Below are 13,639 nucleotides of genomic sequence, written 5' to 3' on the forward strand. Positions count from 1 at the left end.
AGAAGGCTGATAGCCGAAACGTTTGTTTCTCATCCCATCCATGCAATAATAAAGAAAGAAAATACAACTCTTGCCACTGTGTGCGATCCATCCTCCAATGAATACATTGATCTAAACTGGGACACCGCACCAGTTGAGTCAGAGCGCGGTGGTAACCAAAAAGTATATTCACGGGTATGCAGCTGCCATACCCTGGGTCCAGGGGGGAAATAAAATTTAAATATAAATCCACGAATGTCTCTTTTGTCTATCTGTGGTGGTTATTGTGTTGTTAAATTAATACAGTAAAATAACTACAAATGCAAAATGTTACAAAATGGTCACATTAACAAGGTATTATAATTATTCTCCACACTTTTATTCTCCCCATTTTGACAAAATGGTATATTCCCGGGTTCCGCAGGTCAGCTGCACAGGTGCAATGCACTTGAACAACCGTTCCAGGCTGCCATATCCAGCCCAAGAAACCATAGAAACGGGGGAAAAAAATAAAATGTACTTAAAATAAATGTATCGTGCCTGTTGCTAAGGTATAGCAACATGAATGGTGCTTCGCGCGCGTGCAAGACACCAGTCATGTTGCCATACCGTAGCTTTTTCTGAACTGACGCCACTGCGAGAGAGAGGGGGGGAATGTATGAGGGGTTTAGAGAGAGATGGAATGAAAGTACATTTACTCAAGTACTGTGCTTGAGTGCAATTTTGAGGTACGTTTCCTTTACCTGGGTATTGCCATTTTTTCATACTTTAAACTTCTACTCCACTAATCTCAGATGTGACTGTTGCACTTTTGACTCCAATACAATTGCATGACGGCTTTATTTACTAGTTTCGTTGTAGATTTATATTATTGCGACCATAGGTCGCAGTTTACTATGAAAACCGGCAGATCCTGTCGGTCAGGGACTCGGTCAGTCCGTCGGTGACGCCTCAATGTCTATAGCTGACCTGTTCTGACATCACATTGTTGACTGTCAAGACTGCTGACTATCATCACCTGGATATCCATTATATGAAGATCACGACACTGACCTCATCAAACCCTGGATATCCATACATGGAGACGACCGGATCATCACCTAGATCTCCATATATGGAGCTGACCTCTACATCTGATTCCCAGATGATGCCCTGTTAGGGCAACCACACTAATGGAATCCCTTTTATGCTCATCATCAATATTAAGCCCATATATGGACATATTGTGTCAGTCTAACCAGTGTGGTTGCACGACAAGAATTCCATCCTTGTCCATTTTATGCCCATATATGGACATCCCTGATCAATAATAAGCCCATATATTAAGCCCACATTTGGCAATGCCCATACTGTATATGGACACTCCATATATGGGAGAATAGGGGGCAGACCTCCATTCAGAAACACCCCCACTTAGAAACATCCCCAATCAGAAATAACCCCACTGAGGTTAGGGTTTAGGTTAGGTTTAGGTGGTGACGCCTCCATTTAGAATAATGGAAGTCAATCTTCTGAATGGCAATGTTTCTGAATGAAGATGTGTAGCCGGGAAAATAGCCAATCTACAAGCTTCATGAGCTTGTAGATTAAAGACCCCTGGTCAAATTTTCAGAAACGTTTTGAGAAGTTTTGAGCAATTTGAGTCATTTTACTCATGTGAAATTTTGAATACAGGCCTTTTTTTTTACCACCACCCAATGTACAGTAGTGTGGGCTGTAGGGATGGGACGATAAGCGATAGTATCGTTTATCGTGATAACACTCACGATATTCGTATCGTGAAGATTTAATTTATCGTGATATCGTCCTCCGTTATGCACTGGGATCAAATCGATCAAATCGAGCTGCATTACCATTTTAACCCTCTATTGATAAAACGCACTTATAATATACGTACTTGATACAGTCTTTTTTTCACTCTCTACCAAATCTCTTTGCCAAAAAAATAGCCGATCTACAAGCTCACAACGCGTCACGTTTGGGACGCGTTGTGAGCTTGTAGATCTGCTATTTTTTGGCAAATGCTCCCCCCCCCCCCCCACGATAATGGATTTTGATTATCGCGTTAATATCGTAAATCGCGATTTCTTTTGACACAATAATCGTGATGTGAAATGTTCATATCGTCCCGTCTCTAGTGGGCTGTGGGAGAAACCAAAGAGCGTGTAAAGAAAGTAGTGAGCGGAGCAGAGAGTGGAGCGCGAGGCGTTGAGAGGGTTATAGGCGAGGCAGCCGTCGGGTACCTCATTAGGCAGAGGTGTATCAGTGAGTGCCCCGCCGCGGGGTTCCGGAGCGCCAGCCTCCTCCTTGGCTCTGCGTGCAACGCTGGAGCTGCAGGCGGCAGGCTCCAGGGGCGTCACAAGGGGTAGGAAAGTGGGACTGAGTTACTAGGGCCCAAGGTGGTGGAGGGGCCTTAATTATTTTATACTTTAGCTATTGAAAAATAGCAGATATACAAGCTCACAGCGCGGCACCGAGTGCCGCGCTGCGAGCTTGTAGATCTGCTATTTTTGAAAAGTTGTGAAAATGTGTGAAAATCTTTGAATATATGTATTTTTTTAAGCAAACATTTCGAACTCAAATTTTGCTTCTGGGGGGGGTCCCTGGAACTAAATATTTTGAGATGGGGGTCCGTGGCCAAATAAATATCATCGTGGGGGTCCTTGACATAGGTTTCTTGCACGCATTTTCACGATTTTTCAAAAAATAGCAGATCTACAAGCTCGCAGCGCGGCACTCGGTGCCGCGCTGTGAGCTTGTATATCTGCTATTTTTCAATAGTTAACATTCATGGGGGCGGGGCCCGCAGTGAATCCTTGTACCCAGGGCCCAGAATTTGGTGTGACACCCCTGGCAGGGCTCTCCAACCCCCGGCCCTCCTCCACTCCACTCCCTCCACTCCTTCTCTTTGTTCTCTCTGGGCTCCTGTTCAGCCACTCATGCTGGGCTTTCACCTGAGCGCTGCACTCGCCGGGAGGGTAGTCATGTTTTACCCCATACACCACGGCAGTGGTGTGAAGTAACTAAGTACATTTTACTTAAGTATACTGTGTAATAAGTGCAATTTTGCAATTTTGAGGTATTTGTACTTTACTTTGAGTATTTCCAATTTCCAATACTTACTTATTTCTACTCCACTACATCTCGGATCCTAATATTGTATTTTTTTTACTCCACTACATTTATTTGAAATCTTTAGTTTCTAGTTACTTAGCAGATATAAATTATAATATTAACCCTGCAAGGCCCAGCGTTGCTTTTTGGCAACATATTTTAAATCATTTAAAAAAAAACGTTATGATTAGTTTTCCTGTTCTTTTTTCACATTAACATCACCATTAAATCCTATTGTTCAGTGTTACAAGGCCATTGGCCACGATATTTGCATATAAATACCCCCCACAGAGGCTGACATTCACACCTCCCAGAGAAGTTGAAATTCCAGCGCCTGGACGAACAACATCTCACTTTTTAACTGAAGCTATTCCTCACTAAAACATAAGTAAAATGCCTGTAATATTTTTTTTCGTGATCATTAGAATGTCTAGAACATGTACATTATGTTATAATTGTGAAAAATATCCCCAAAATGCAAATTAGAGCATTATTTATGATTTATGGCTATAAAACCTTACAAAAACATTATTATTTTTTTAACATTACATTTCCCTGTGATTAGGACTCCTACAACACCATCTGATTTTTCTTTATATATATTTTTTTGGCCAGTAGAAATTAATTCGGATCTTGCAGGGTTAAAGAACATACATAAACCACTTTAGCCCTATTTTATACCTTGGATATTTGAAAATACAAACTCACAATGTGTCGCGATGCAACCCATTGTGAGCTTGTAGATCTGCTATTTTCAAAAAATGTTATACTTTTACTTTTGGTACTTTAAGTACATTTTAATATAACAACATAACAGAGTATTTCTCTATCGCATTATTGATACTTTTACTTAAGTAGAATACGTGAGTACTTATTCCACCACTGTACCACAGTAATACACCACACACACACCCACACACACACACACACACACACACACACACACACACACACACACACACACACACACACACACATGCATCGCCTTTTCTTGTCCGTGTGTTGGCATGTAAGTGTAGGAGGGCCCCCTATAGAATGTAGCTCGTACATGCGTATACGGTACAGCTGTGCGCCTGTGTTTGCATGTGGTCATTTGCATAATGGCACCGCCATCATAATTGCACAACGGGATTGATTCTAAACTGCCTCATTTTGGCAGGATCTCTACAGTATCTATGTGGTATATCTATCCATCTATTAGGATTCAGTTTCTCCCACTCTGAAACCAAGTGTACTTGAAGGCGGTTTGCATTACCGGTGTATTACATCTCATTAGCCCAGAGCATGTTAAGGCACATGTGCAATTTGGCCTGAAAATCTACTGCTTACCTAAATTCCACGGTTTTAGAGGCTAGCTTTTCTCAAGAGCAGTTATTTCTCTCTCCCTCCTGCATGTTGATGGCAAAGAGTTTTGCTCAGATTGTTTCCAAAGTTTGTCTTTTCGGCGAAAACATGTCCCCGGTGTGAAATAAACACAGCCTTTTCCTGACAGAAATGTTTGCATGGCATTGTGGGTCACCAGTTTATTGTTCTTTCTCCTTCCTTTTTTCAACAGTTGGGGGTTCACAGTCTACACGGACAAACAACAGTGGTGAGCTCTCCAATTCAATAATTGAATGCTTTGCCTTTTAACCCTTTCCCACTTGAAATGTCTGCAGTCTAACGGAACAGAGCCAGGTGGGAAGTCAGGGGCGTCACACCAAATTCTGGGCCCTGGGTACAAGGATTCACTGCGGGCCCCCCATGAATGTTAACTATTTAAAAAATAGCAGATATACAAGCTCACAGTGCTGCACCGAGTGCCGCGCTGCGAGCTTGTAGATCTGCTATTTTTGAAAAATTGTGAAAATGTGTGCAAGAAATGAACATGTTTCCATGTCAGTGGTGCTCAAACTTTTTGATGTCAAGGACCCCCAACATGATATGTATTTGGCCACGGACCCCCATCTCAAAATATTTAGTTCCAGCCCCCCCCCCCCCCGGAAGCAAAATTTGAGTTACAAATGTTTGCTTAAAAAATACATATATTCAAAGATTTGCACACATTTTCACGACTTTTCAAAAATAGCAGATCTACAAGCTTGTATATCTGCTATTTTTCAATTGATTGATTGATTGATTGATTGAAGACTTTATTAGAAGTTTGCATAGGAAAAGGTACAGTTTCATGACGGTACAGTTCACTGGTACAAGGTCTACTAAAAGGAGATCCGTGAAAAGACTAAGCTTATTTCCACTGGAAACCATTAAAGTATCTCATATAACATTGAATGACAGACAAATAGAACACAGTAGCTAAATTTACTAGGGCCCCTCCACCTTGGGTCCTAGTAACTCAGCCCCCCCTGTGACGCCCCTGTGGAAAGTTACAAGTTGAAATGAAAGTACCATTTCATGAATCGAGTTGCTCTGGCAGAATTCCCCAGAATTCAGTATTTTGTGGACGCTCCTCTATTGTCGGCTGTCAGGGAATTGAAGGAAGAAAGAGGAAAAGAAAATCAATTGTTTCTCATTTTGTTGTTGTTCATCCCTGTCCTTAGCTGACAGTACATCTTGTTCCCACCCACGAGTTCTCTCTAATAATAATGTCAAAAGAATAGTTTTCGCTCCAAATTGAGATGAGCCCATTTTGTTTCAAAAAGAAATTGACACCAACTCCCACAGAATTGCCGTGTGTCTAATTATGGTTTAATTACTCAAAGATTTCTTTTTTTTTCCCCCCACGACACTGAAATAATAAATTAATCCATTCAAAACGGGTACACATTATAGTGTATTATTATTTTATGCTTTAACTATTGAAAAATAGCAGATATACAAGCTCACAGCGCGGCACCGAGTGCCGCGCTGCGAGCTTGTAGATCTGCTATTTTTGAAAAATCGTGAAAAATTGAATTTTGACCCGATTCTATAAGTGTCTTTTGAATCCTTCTAAGGTTTTTTGAAAAACCTACGTTTCTATGTCAGCAATCTGGCCAGCCATCGTCAAAGAAAAGGTCCTTTTCACTTAACTGGCGCTCAGATAGTCTGTTCTTGAGACACTACTGTCAGTGGTTCTCAAACCTTTTCATGTGAAGGACCCCCAAAATGATATGAATTTGGCCACGGACCCCCATCTCAAAATATTTAGTTCCAGGGACCACCCAGAAGCAAAATTTGAGTTACACACGTTCGCTTTGAAAATACATATATTCAAAGATTTGCACACATTTTCACGACTTTTTTCAAAAATAGCAGATCTACAAGCTCGCAGCGCGGCACTCGGTGCCGCGCTGTGAGCTTGTATATCTGCTATTTTTTAATAGTTAAAGCATCCAATAATTTTAGGCCTAAATGGGTTAAAGTAGGCTCTGCAGTACTTGGCGAATAAAAAAAGATTCTAAAATGTTGAAGACCTGTTCCAACCCACTAATAAAATTGTAATTGTATGCCATTGATTTTCATCCACGGTTCCTTGTTAACGGTGTGCCTAATTGAATTTATTAAATGTTGGGGTCTGGCACAGCTCTCTCGGACTGACAGATTTGCCACCTGAGTTAACGATGCAGTATTTCAGTCCTCTTAGACCATTGTAGCAGAGTAATGATTTATACTGTAGCAGTGGTTCTCAATGTTGGATCCGGGGACCCTCAGGGTTCCTTGGGGAGGGAGACCAAATAGACCCTTACAGGTCTGTTAGCTCTCAGCGTTATGGGGGTCCTTGGAATTAAAACGTTAAAAAGAACTACTGGATGGCAAGTAAGACCTTCCTTTTCAGAGGACAACGCAGAGAAGTCGCATGTTACTAAATCCTGGCCATTTGAATTGAATTTGATGTCTGTCGTTAACACATTCCCTGCCATTTAACAATATCTTCGTACTCTCATATGCCCCTGTCTCCATAGACTTCCATGTAATGCATAGTGCACGGATCATGCACACCCATGCCTAGATAATGCACCACGTGTGTCCACATTGCTCACAGTGTGTCCACATTGCTCACAGCTTTCAAACAAAAAAATCCGAATGGAAATCCGTTCAGGCATTCATGAGATAGCAGCCATTATGTTTTCCTAAAATGTAAACAAAGATGGCTGCCATGTTTGAAAGATGGGGTTGCTACATGCAATTTCGCGATTGCTATCATGCCTACTACATTTTTTGGGGTCAAAATTTTTTTTTTAAACATTTTTTTTTTGAAAAAAAAAGATTTTTTATTTTTATTTTTTATTTTTCAAAAATTCTCGGGTTCCTCGGGCATGGCAGGGCCGTACAACAGGATTTTTTCGGGCTCCTCGGCCATGGCAGCAAACAAGAAAACATGGGAAGATGTGAAAAAAATAAAAAATAAGAAAAATACAACAAGTGACTGATAGAACTGGCTCACACTAATGTTTTCTGTCCCTAAGGCACTTCTGTTGTGAGGGGAAAGAGGCTCAGCTCAGCTGGGTGACTGACATCATCCGGATGAAGGTGAGTGGGCTCTCTGACGTGGAAGACAGGAGTCGGGGAGGTTAAGAATGAGGACGGCCTCGACGGGAGGGAAACGTTTACGGTGGTGTTACTGAGCTCGTACGGATCAGCCGGTGAACAATGGCAAACAGTCAAGCTTGAGGGGAATTTGGGAGTTTTAAGAGATGTATGTGTATCCTTCCTCTGACCCTCTTTACTGTATCGCCGCAAGCCCAAAAATATCAGCGGCTGTGACAAAGATGCACTTTGAGAAAGCGTCCCTACTCGGATGAAAAACACACCAGATTACTCCACGAAGAAGAAATCGACTCTTACTAACCGTATCTCAAAACAACAGAGATATGATAAATCGTGTTTTTCCTCCACAATCATCAATTTCCATTGTATCATGAGGCGGACGAAACGCATAAATAGGTAAAGTGCTGTAAAGTTTTCGAGGTCACTCAGCGGTAGAATAAATCATTTTATGTGGAAAAGTCTCTTAGCCGCGAATAAGGTTGAGGCGACTGTAACAATCACATTGCAATACTTAGCCCCCAGATGCAGCTAAGTGTTGTTGCTGTCACTCGCTGACACAGCACATACGACATAAATAATGCAAAGCAAAGCAAACACAAGGAGCAAAGCCACAGATGTCTCATATTCTCCTCCTATTCTTTCTATTGCTCTCCATCGCAACCCTTTCTCATTTTCCCACTGAAATGGGTTCTCTCGTATCGCGAGGCAACAGCTAATGTGTGTACGCGTTTGGTCTATGCATGCATATTTTATTTTCATTTCCAGCTAAATGGCCTTAAATGAAATATTACGATTGTCCTTAACCAGCCTCGGTCCCCGGTAGAGATTGCGCCGTTGCACCCTTTTAAAACCCATTTAGGCCTAGAATTATTGAATGCTTTAACCAGAATGCTTTAACCAGCACCGAGTGCCGCGCTGCGAGCTTGTAGATCTGCTATTTTTGAAAAAGTCGTGAAAATGTGTGCAAATCTTTGAATATATTTATTTTCAAAGCGAACGTTTGTAACTCAAATTTTGCTTCTGGGGGGTCCCTGGAACGAAATATTTTGAGATGGGGGTCCGTGGCCAAATAAATATCATTTTGGGGGTCCTTCACATGAAAAGGTTTGAGAACCACTGACATAGTAGTCTCTGAAGAACAGACTAACTGAGCTCCAGTTAAGTGAAAAGGACCTTTTCTTTGACGATGGCTGGCCAGATTGCTGACATAGAAACATAGGTTTTTCAAAAAACCTTAGAAGGATTCAAAAGACACTTATAGAATCGGGTCAAAATTCTAATTTTCACGATTTTTCAAAAATAGCAGATCTACAAGCTCGCAGCGCGGCACTCGGTGCCGCGCTGTGAGCTTGTATATCTGCTATTTTTCAATAGTTAAAGCATAAAATAATGATGCACAATAATGTGTACCCGTTCTAAATGGGTTAACTCGGGCAAAGATCCAAGATTCCATGGCAATGCAGAATGTGCTCCGATGCCGCCTGTGTATTCTGAGCACATTTCATTTGCATTAGCTCCTGGGCTCCGACTTATTTCATGGGAACTTGTCTCCCGTGCAGCGTTGTTTATCACAGATGCTTACTGTAAAAGCCCTCTAGTGCATTAGTTTGGGTTCGCCAGTAAAAAGGGCAATACTTTTAGTGGGAGATTGATCTGAGGGGAGACGCAAGGTTTTGGCTTGGGAAGATTGCGCGCTCTCTCTCTCTCTCTCTCTCTCTCTGTAAGTGTTCCAAGGTGTTTATTTCAGTGGGCTCTGTGACTTTTCTCTGCCCTTTTGGAGAAGCTCTTCGCTGCGCAACAACTAAATCTATAGCGGCCTACAGCCGGCTAAAAATATTAGGCTTTCCCAACCCCCAAAAGCCGCTAAGTATCGGGGATTGTCAGCTTCCAACGCTGGGGCTTGTGTGGGAAGGACACTGGACTCTGTGGGAAGGGCAGGGAGAGTGGGATATACCCGGAGAGTGAGAGGGAGAGAAGGAACGAGGCAGACTAAAAGAGAGATTAGATGTGAGTGAGTAAGTAAGAGTAATTCAATGTTCTTGATTTCCTTTCTCTTACCTGTTAGGCAGCATTGTGGTCAGACAAAGTTTCCATAGCAACTGGCTAAGGGAGACTTTTTTTTTTCTTACTCTCTTTTTTTTCTTCTCCTTTTCAGCCAAAGGTGGAGGTAGAATCTGTGGCGGACAGTTGGGCTGCAAACAGATATCATGGGCCTGGCTGTCGGCTGTCGGGTTAGAAACCTTGTATCGCCACGTTTCAAACATTTTATGTTTCTTCGAAAATGTATTAACTTCGTCGTACGACAGTCGTCACGCAGAAGATAGTGAAAATAGTCAACGTATAAAGCATGCAACGTGCTCACAAACGTTGTGAGCTTTGTAGATCTGCTATTTTCTCTTTTTGAAGAGAAAGTGGTTAAATTGGGTTTTATAAATATTTAATAAGATGTATTAACAACAGCTTGTGACTAGTTCACCCCGAAATGACATTTCATCTATCGATTACTCACCAAATGGAGACTTGAATTCAATAATATTTTATTTTAATCTTTGTTTTTGTCACATTCCCTATAATTTGAGGAGACTCACTCTTTGTAGGCCCATTGATTCCGGATCGGAATCAATGGGGGTACATTTATTATAATCAAATTATTGGCTTAGGAATGCGGAGAAGTTCCAGTTTTGGGACATACAAGGTTTCCACCCGACATCGACTATACGAGAACGGCTCGCGCCGGCGAAATGAGGCTGCGAAAGGAGAGGAGACAGGGCTCCCAGGTCCGAGGGTCACAGTGAAAACCAAGGACATAATGTTAAAGAGACGGTTTAGCCAGCGACGGTGGAACGGGGCCACAGTTTTTTTTTTTTTTTTACGGAACATAGGGTTGTGACCCCATGACATTCACTCACCCTCAAAGATGCATGGCCTCGGAGTCTGGCCTAAAAACAGCCATCTATACGCCCCCCACGCGAGAGACAGAGAGAGACCAGACACACATGTTAGGGCTGGTGTTTTTCTTCCCTGTGCTGCTAGAGGTGATCTCGCATAGAAATGACAGAAGGTTAGGGATGAATATTTCATATCACGATTATTGTGACAAAAGATAATCAAAATCCATTATCCTGGGGTGGAACATTTGCCAAAAAATAGCAGATCTACAAGCTCACAACGCGTCGTGAGCTTGTAGATCGGCTATTTTTTGGCAAAGACATTTGATAGAGAGTGAAAAAGAAGATTGTATCAAGTAGGTATATAAGTACCTTTTACCAATTATAGAAGTGGTACCGGATAGGCAACTGGGCAAATAAAAGGTGAATTGATCCCAGTGCATGACGGAGGACGATATCACGATAAATTAAATCTCCACCATACGATTATCGTGAGTGTTTTTTATCACAATAAACGATAATATCGCGTATCGTCCCATCCCTACAGAAGGTAAAAGTTGACTTTTTAAAAATGGGGTATTTTTATTTCTGGAGTTTTATTTGTGTGCAGCCAAATATTTTGTCTACACAGACATGAAACAACAGAGAGGCAACATAAAAAAATAAAAAAAAAAACGTGCCGTGCAGATGTCTTCCCTCTTTGAAATTCCCTCCAGTTGGAGTGTGTTTGCATTTCCTTAACGGCTGCATTTCTCTTATTCTGCGTGTCTCCAGTATGGCAGTGATTTATGGCTGAAGAGCGGCGGCTCAGGAGAGCCTGGCGCTCGTGGAGCCTCCAGGAGAGCCAGCGTGCACGTCGGCCAGGGTGGTCCTCAGGCTCTCAAGCACAACGCTATTAAACAGGTAAGAGAGACTAACACCCCAAGACCAGCCGTTCCCCCAACCTGCTGCCCCGCTGGTGGTCTGCGAGGATATTGCAAGTGAGCCCCCCAAATAATTGGCAAAACACTAAGATTGTATTTTTGTCACTGTCAGGCAGAAACCTCGTATCTCCAAGTTCCAAATTTGTACATTTTTTCGCAAAGTAAAGCCCTGCTTCACCATACAAGGCCGTCGCACAAAAGTAGTGAAAACAGCCGATCTACAAGCACACAACGCCTCGCGGTGCGAGGCGCTGTGTGCTTGTAGATCGGTGGTTTTCACTTGTTTAAATCATTTTTAAAATGATAAATACAGAACAAGCGGTTTTGGACGTACAAGGTTTTCACCCGACAACGACGATTTATAATATAACATTTATATGAAAATATGTTCTTCTTTAAAAACTTGAAAAATACTTTTTCATTGCGATGCCAGTGAATTTGAGCCTAAACGCAAAGTCTGTTTAAGTTCCTACGTACTGATCCAGGCCGCAGCACAATCAATTGATTGATCATTAAAATAAACTTGCTCTGAAAATGCACACAGCCCACCCATCAGTTAAGTGGCCACATGGGTGGGCCACGAATGCTTGGGGGGCCTGATCCAAGAAAGGTTGGGAACCGCTGCCCAAGATAACAAACACACATTTCAAAGTTTCTTATATTTATCGTATACTTCATTTTTGAATGGCGTCATCAGCAGTGGATTGTAAAAAAATAAATACATTATAGTGATACAAGGCTTCTAACAGGACACTGATAATTTATGTAGAGTAATACAATTGTTATAATTAAAATGTGAACAGCATGAACACGAACGAGCAACACTTTGATCTTCATAAAAGCCATCATTTAGTCTTTCCCTGTGGACGACTTGAAAAGCTACTGCCATTTATGTCCATCTGCCTTTCATTAAATGTTTTATTTTTATTTTCGCCTTTAGCCCACGGACAGGACGGTTTCTCTCGGTGTGGCCAAACCCAGAAGCGACAAAGATGCCGGCGTCGACCGCTACAAGACCGGCGCGGCAACGGGCGGTCCAAGCGCCAAAGAGGCCGTGCACAGGCGAGCCTCCTTGGGGGTCTGCCTGCCCCATCGCTGCCCGTCTCCGTCCGCGCGCCCCTCGGCCCTGGCTTTGCCGCCCGTGGCCCGTCGGACCGCCAGCAAGAGCCCCAACAGGTCGCCCGTGCTGGGCGAGATGCCTCCCAACGTGCTGAATGAACTCAAGTCTGTGCTGAGCAGGGCTGGCCAAGGCGCCAAGGACAATGTCTGAGATGGGACAAGGAAGCTGGGTCCAAATAAGCAACTTGGAGAATGATTGGGGGGGGGGGGGGGTGATTGGGAAAGGGGCGTCACAAGGGGGGGGGGGGGAAGGGGGACTGAGTTACTAGGGCCCAAGGTGGAGGGGCCTGTCTTTAGCTATTGAAAAATAGCAGATATACAAGCTCACAGCGTGGCACCGAGTGCAGCGCTGCGAGCTTGTTGATCTGCTATTTTTTTTAAAGTCGTGAAAATGTGTGCAAATCTTTGAATATATGTATTTTTTTTTAAGCGAACATTTGTAACTCAAATTTTGCTTCTGAGGGGTCCCTGGAACTAAATATTTTGAGATGGGGGGGGGGTCCTTCACATTTAAAATATTCGAACACCACTGACATGGAAACATAGGAAATTCAAAGACAAAGAATTTTCAAGATTTTTCAAAAATAGCAGATCTACAAGCTCGCAGCGCGGCACTCGGTGCCGCGCTGTGAGCTTGTATATCTGCTGCTGTTGCTGCTGCTGGCCTCATGTCCCTAATGTCTTCGCCTGTCAATGAAGACATTACCAAGAGCGCTCTTATATACCAAACTCTGCTGACATCACCAGGAATGCTGGTCCCTCATTGGCTGTAGGTGGACACCTACATACATACATGCATTCCCAGCCATTCCAAGGCTACAGTCTTCTAAAATCCCAGTCACCTTCATACATACCAAACCGAAAAAAAGTACTTGTGCGCTCTGCTTGCTACAGACACATTTTTGTCCGTGTACGGACATTATGATGACACCTGCAGAGGAGTAAGGAGGTGCAGAGGGGACAAGAGAGGGCAGTCAAACGGTGTCAAGCAGAAACTGAATAAGAACAGCCAGATCTCTACAAGGAGCGATGAAAGTCCAAAGGCCTCCGAGGACTCGTACACGTGAGGACAAAGGAGAACTGGAGAACAGGTGCTGGAGTAGCTGGTGGGAGGGACCTCTGCTGGACGCGGATCTGACCCATGCA

At 42.9% G+C, this 13,639-nt stretch overlaps 1 protein-coding gene across 1 annotated transcript in view; it reads left to right on the forward strand.

Annotated features, from left to right (window-relative positions):
• arap2 (ArfGAP with RhoGAP domain, ankyrin repeat and PH domain 2) overlaps positions 1–11,435 on the forward strand; it is a gene marked incomplete at both ends in the record, with an annotated part of 239,703 nt that extends 228,268 nt beyond the window's left edge. Inside the window, 3 exon segments of the mRNA XM_080741531.1 lie at positions 4,649–4,684; positions 7,482–7,545; positions 11,226–11,435. Of these exon segments, the coding sequence (XP_080597657.1) occupies positions 4,649–4,684; positions 7,482–7,545; positions 11,226–11,435 (310 nt within the window).
• Between the last annotated feature and the right edge of the window lie 2,204 nt (positions 11,436–13,639).

This window comes from Nannobrachium achirus (genome assembly GCF_963921795.1).
Source record: "Nannobrachium achirus genome assembly, chromosome: 14".
NCBI classification, from domain to species: Eukaryota; Metazoa; Chordata; class Actinopteri; order Myctophiformes; family Myctophidae; genus Nannobrachium; species Nannobrachium achirus.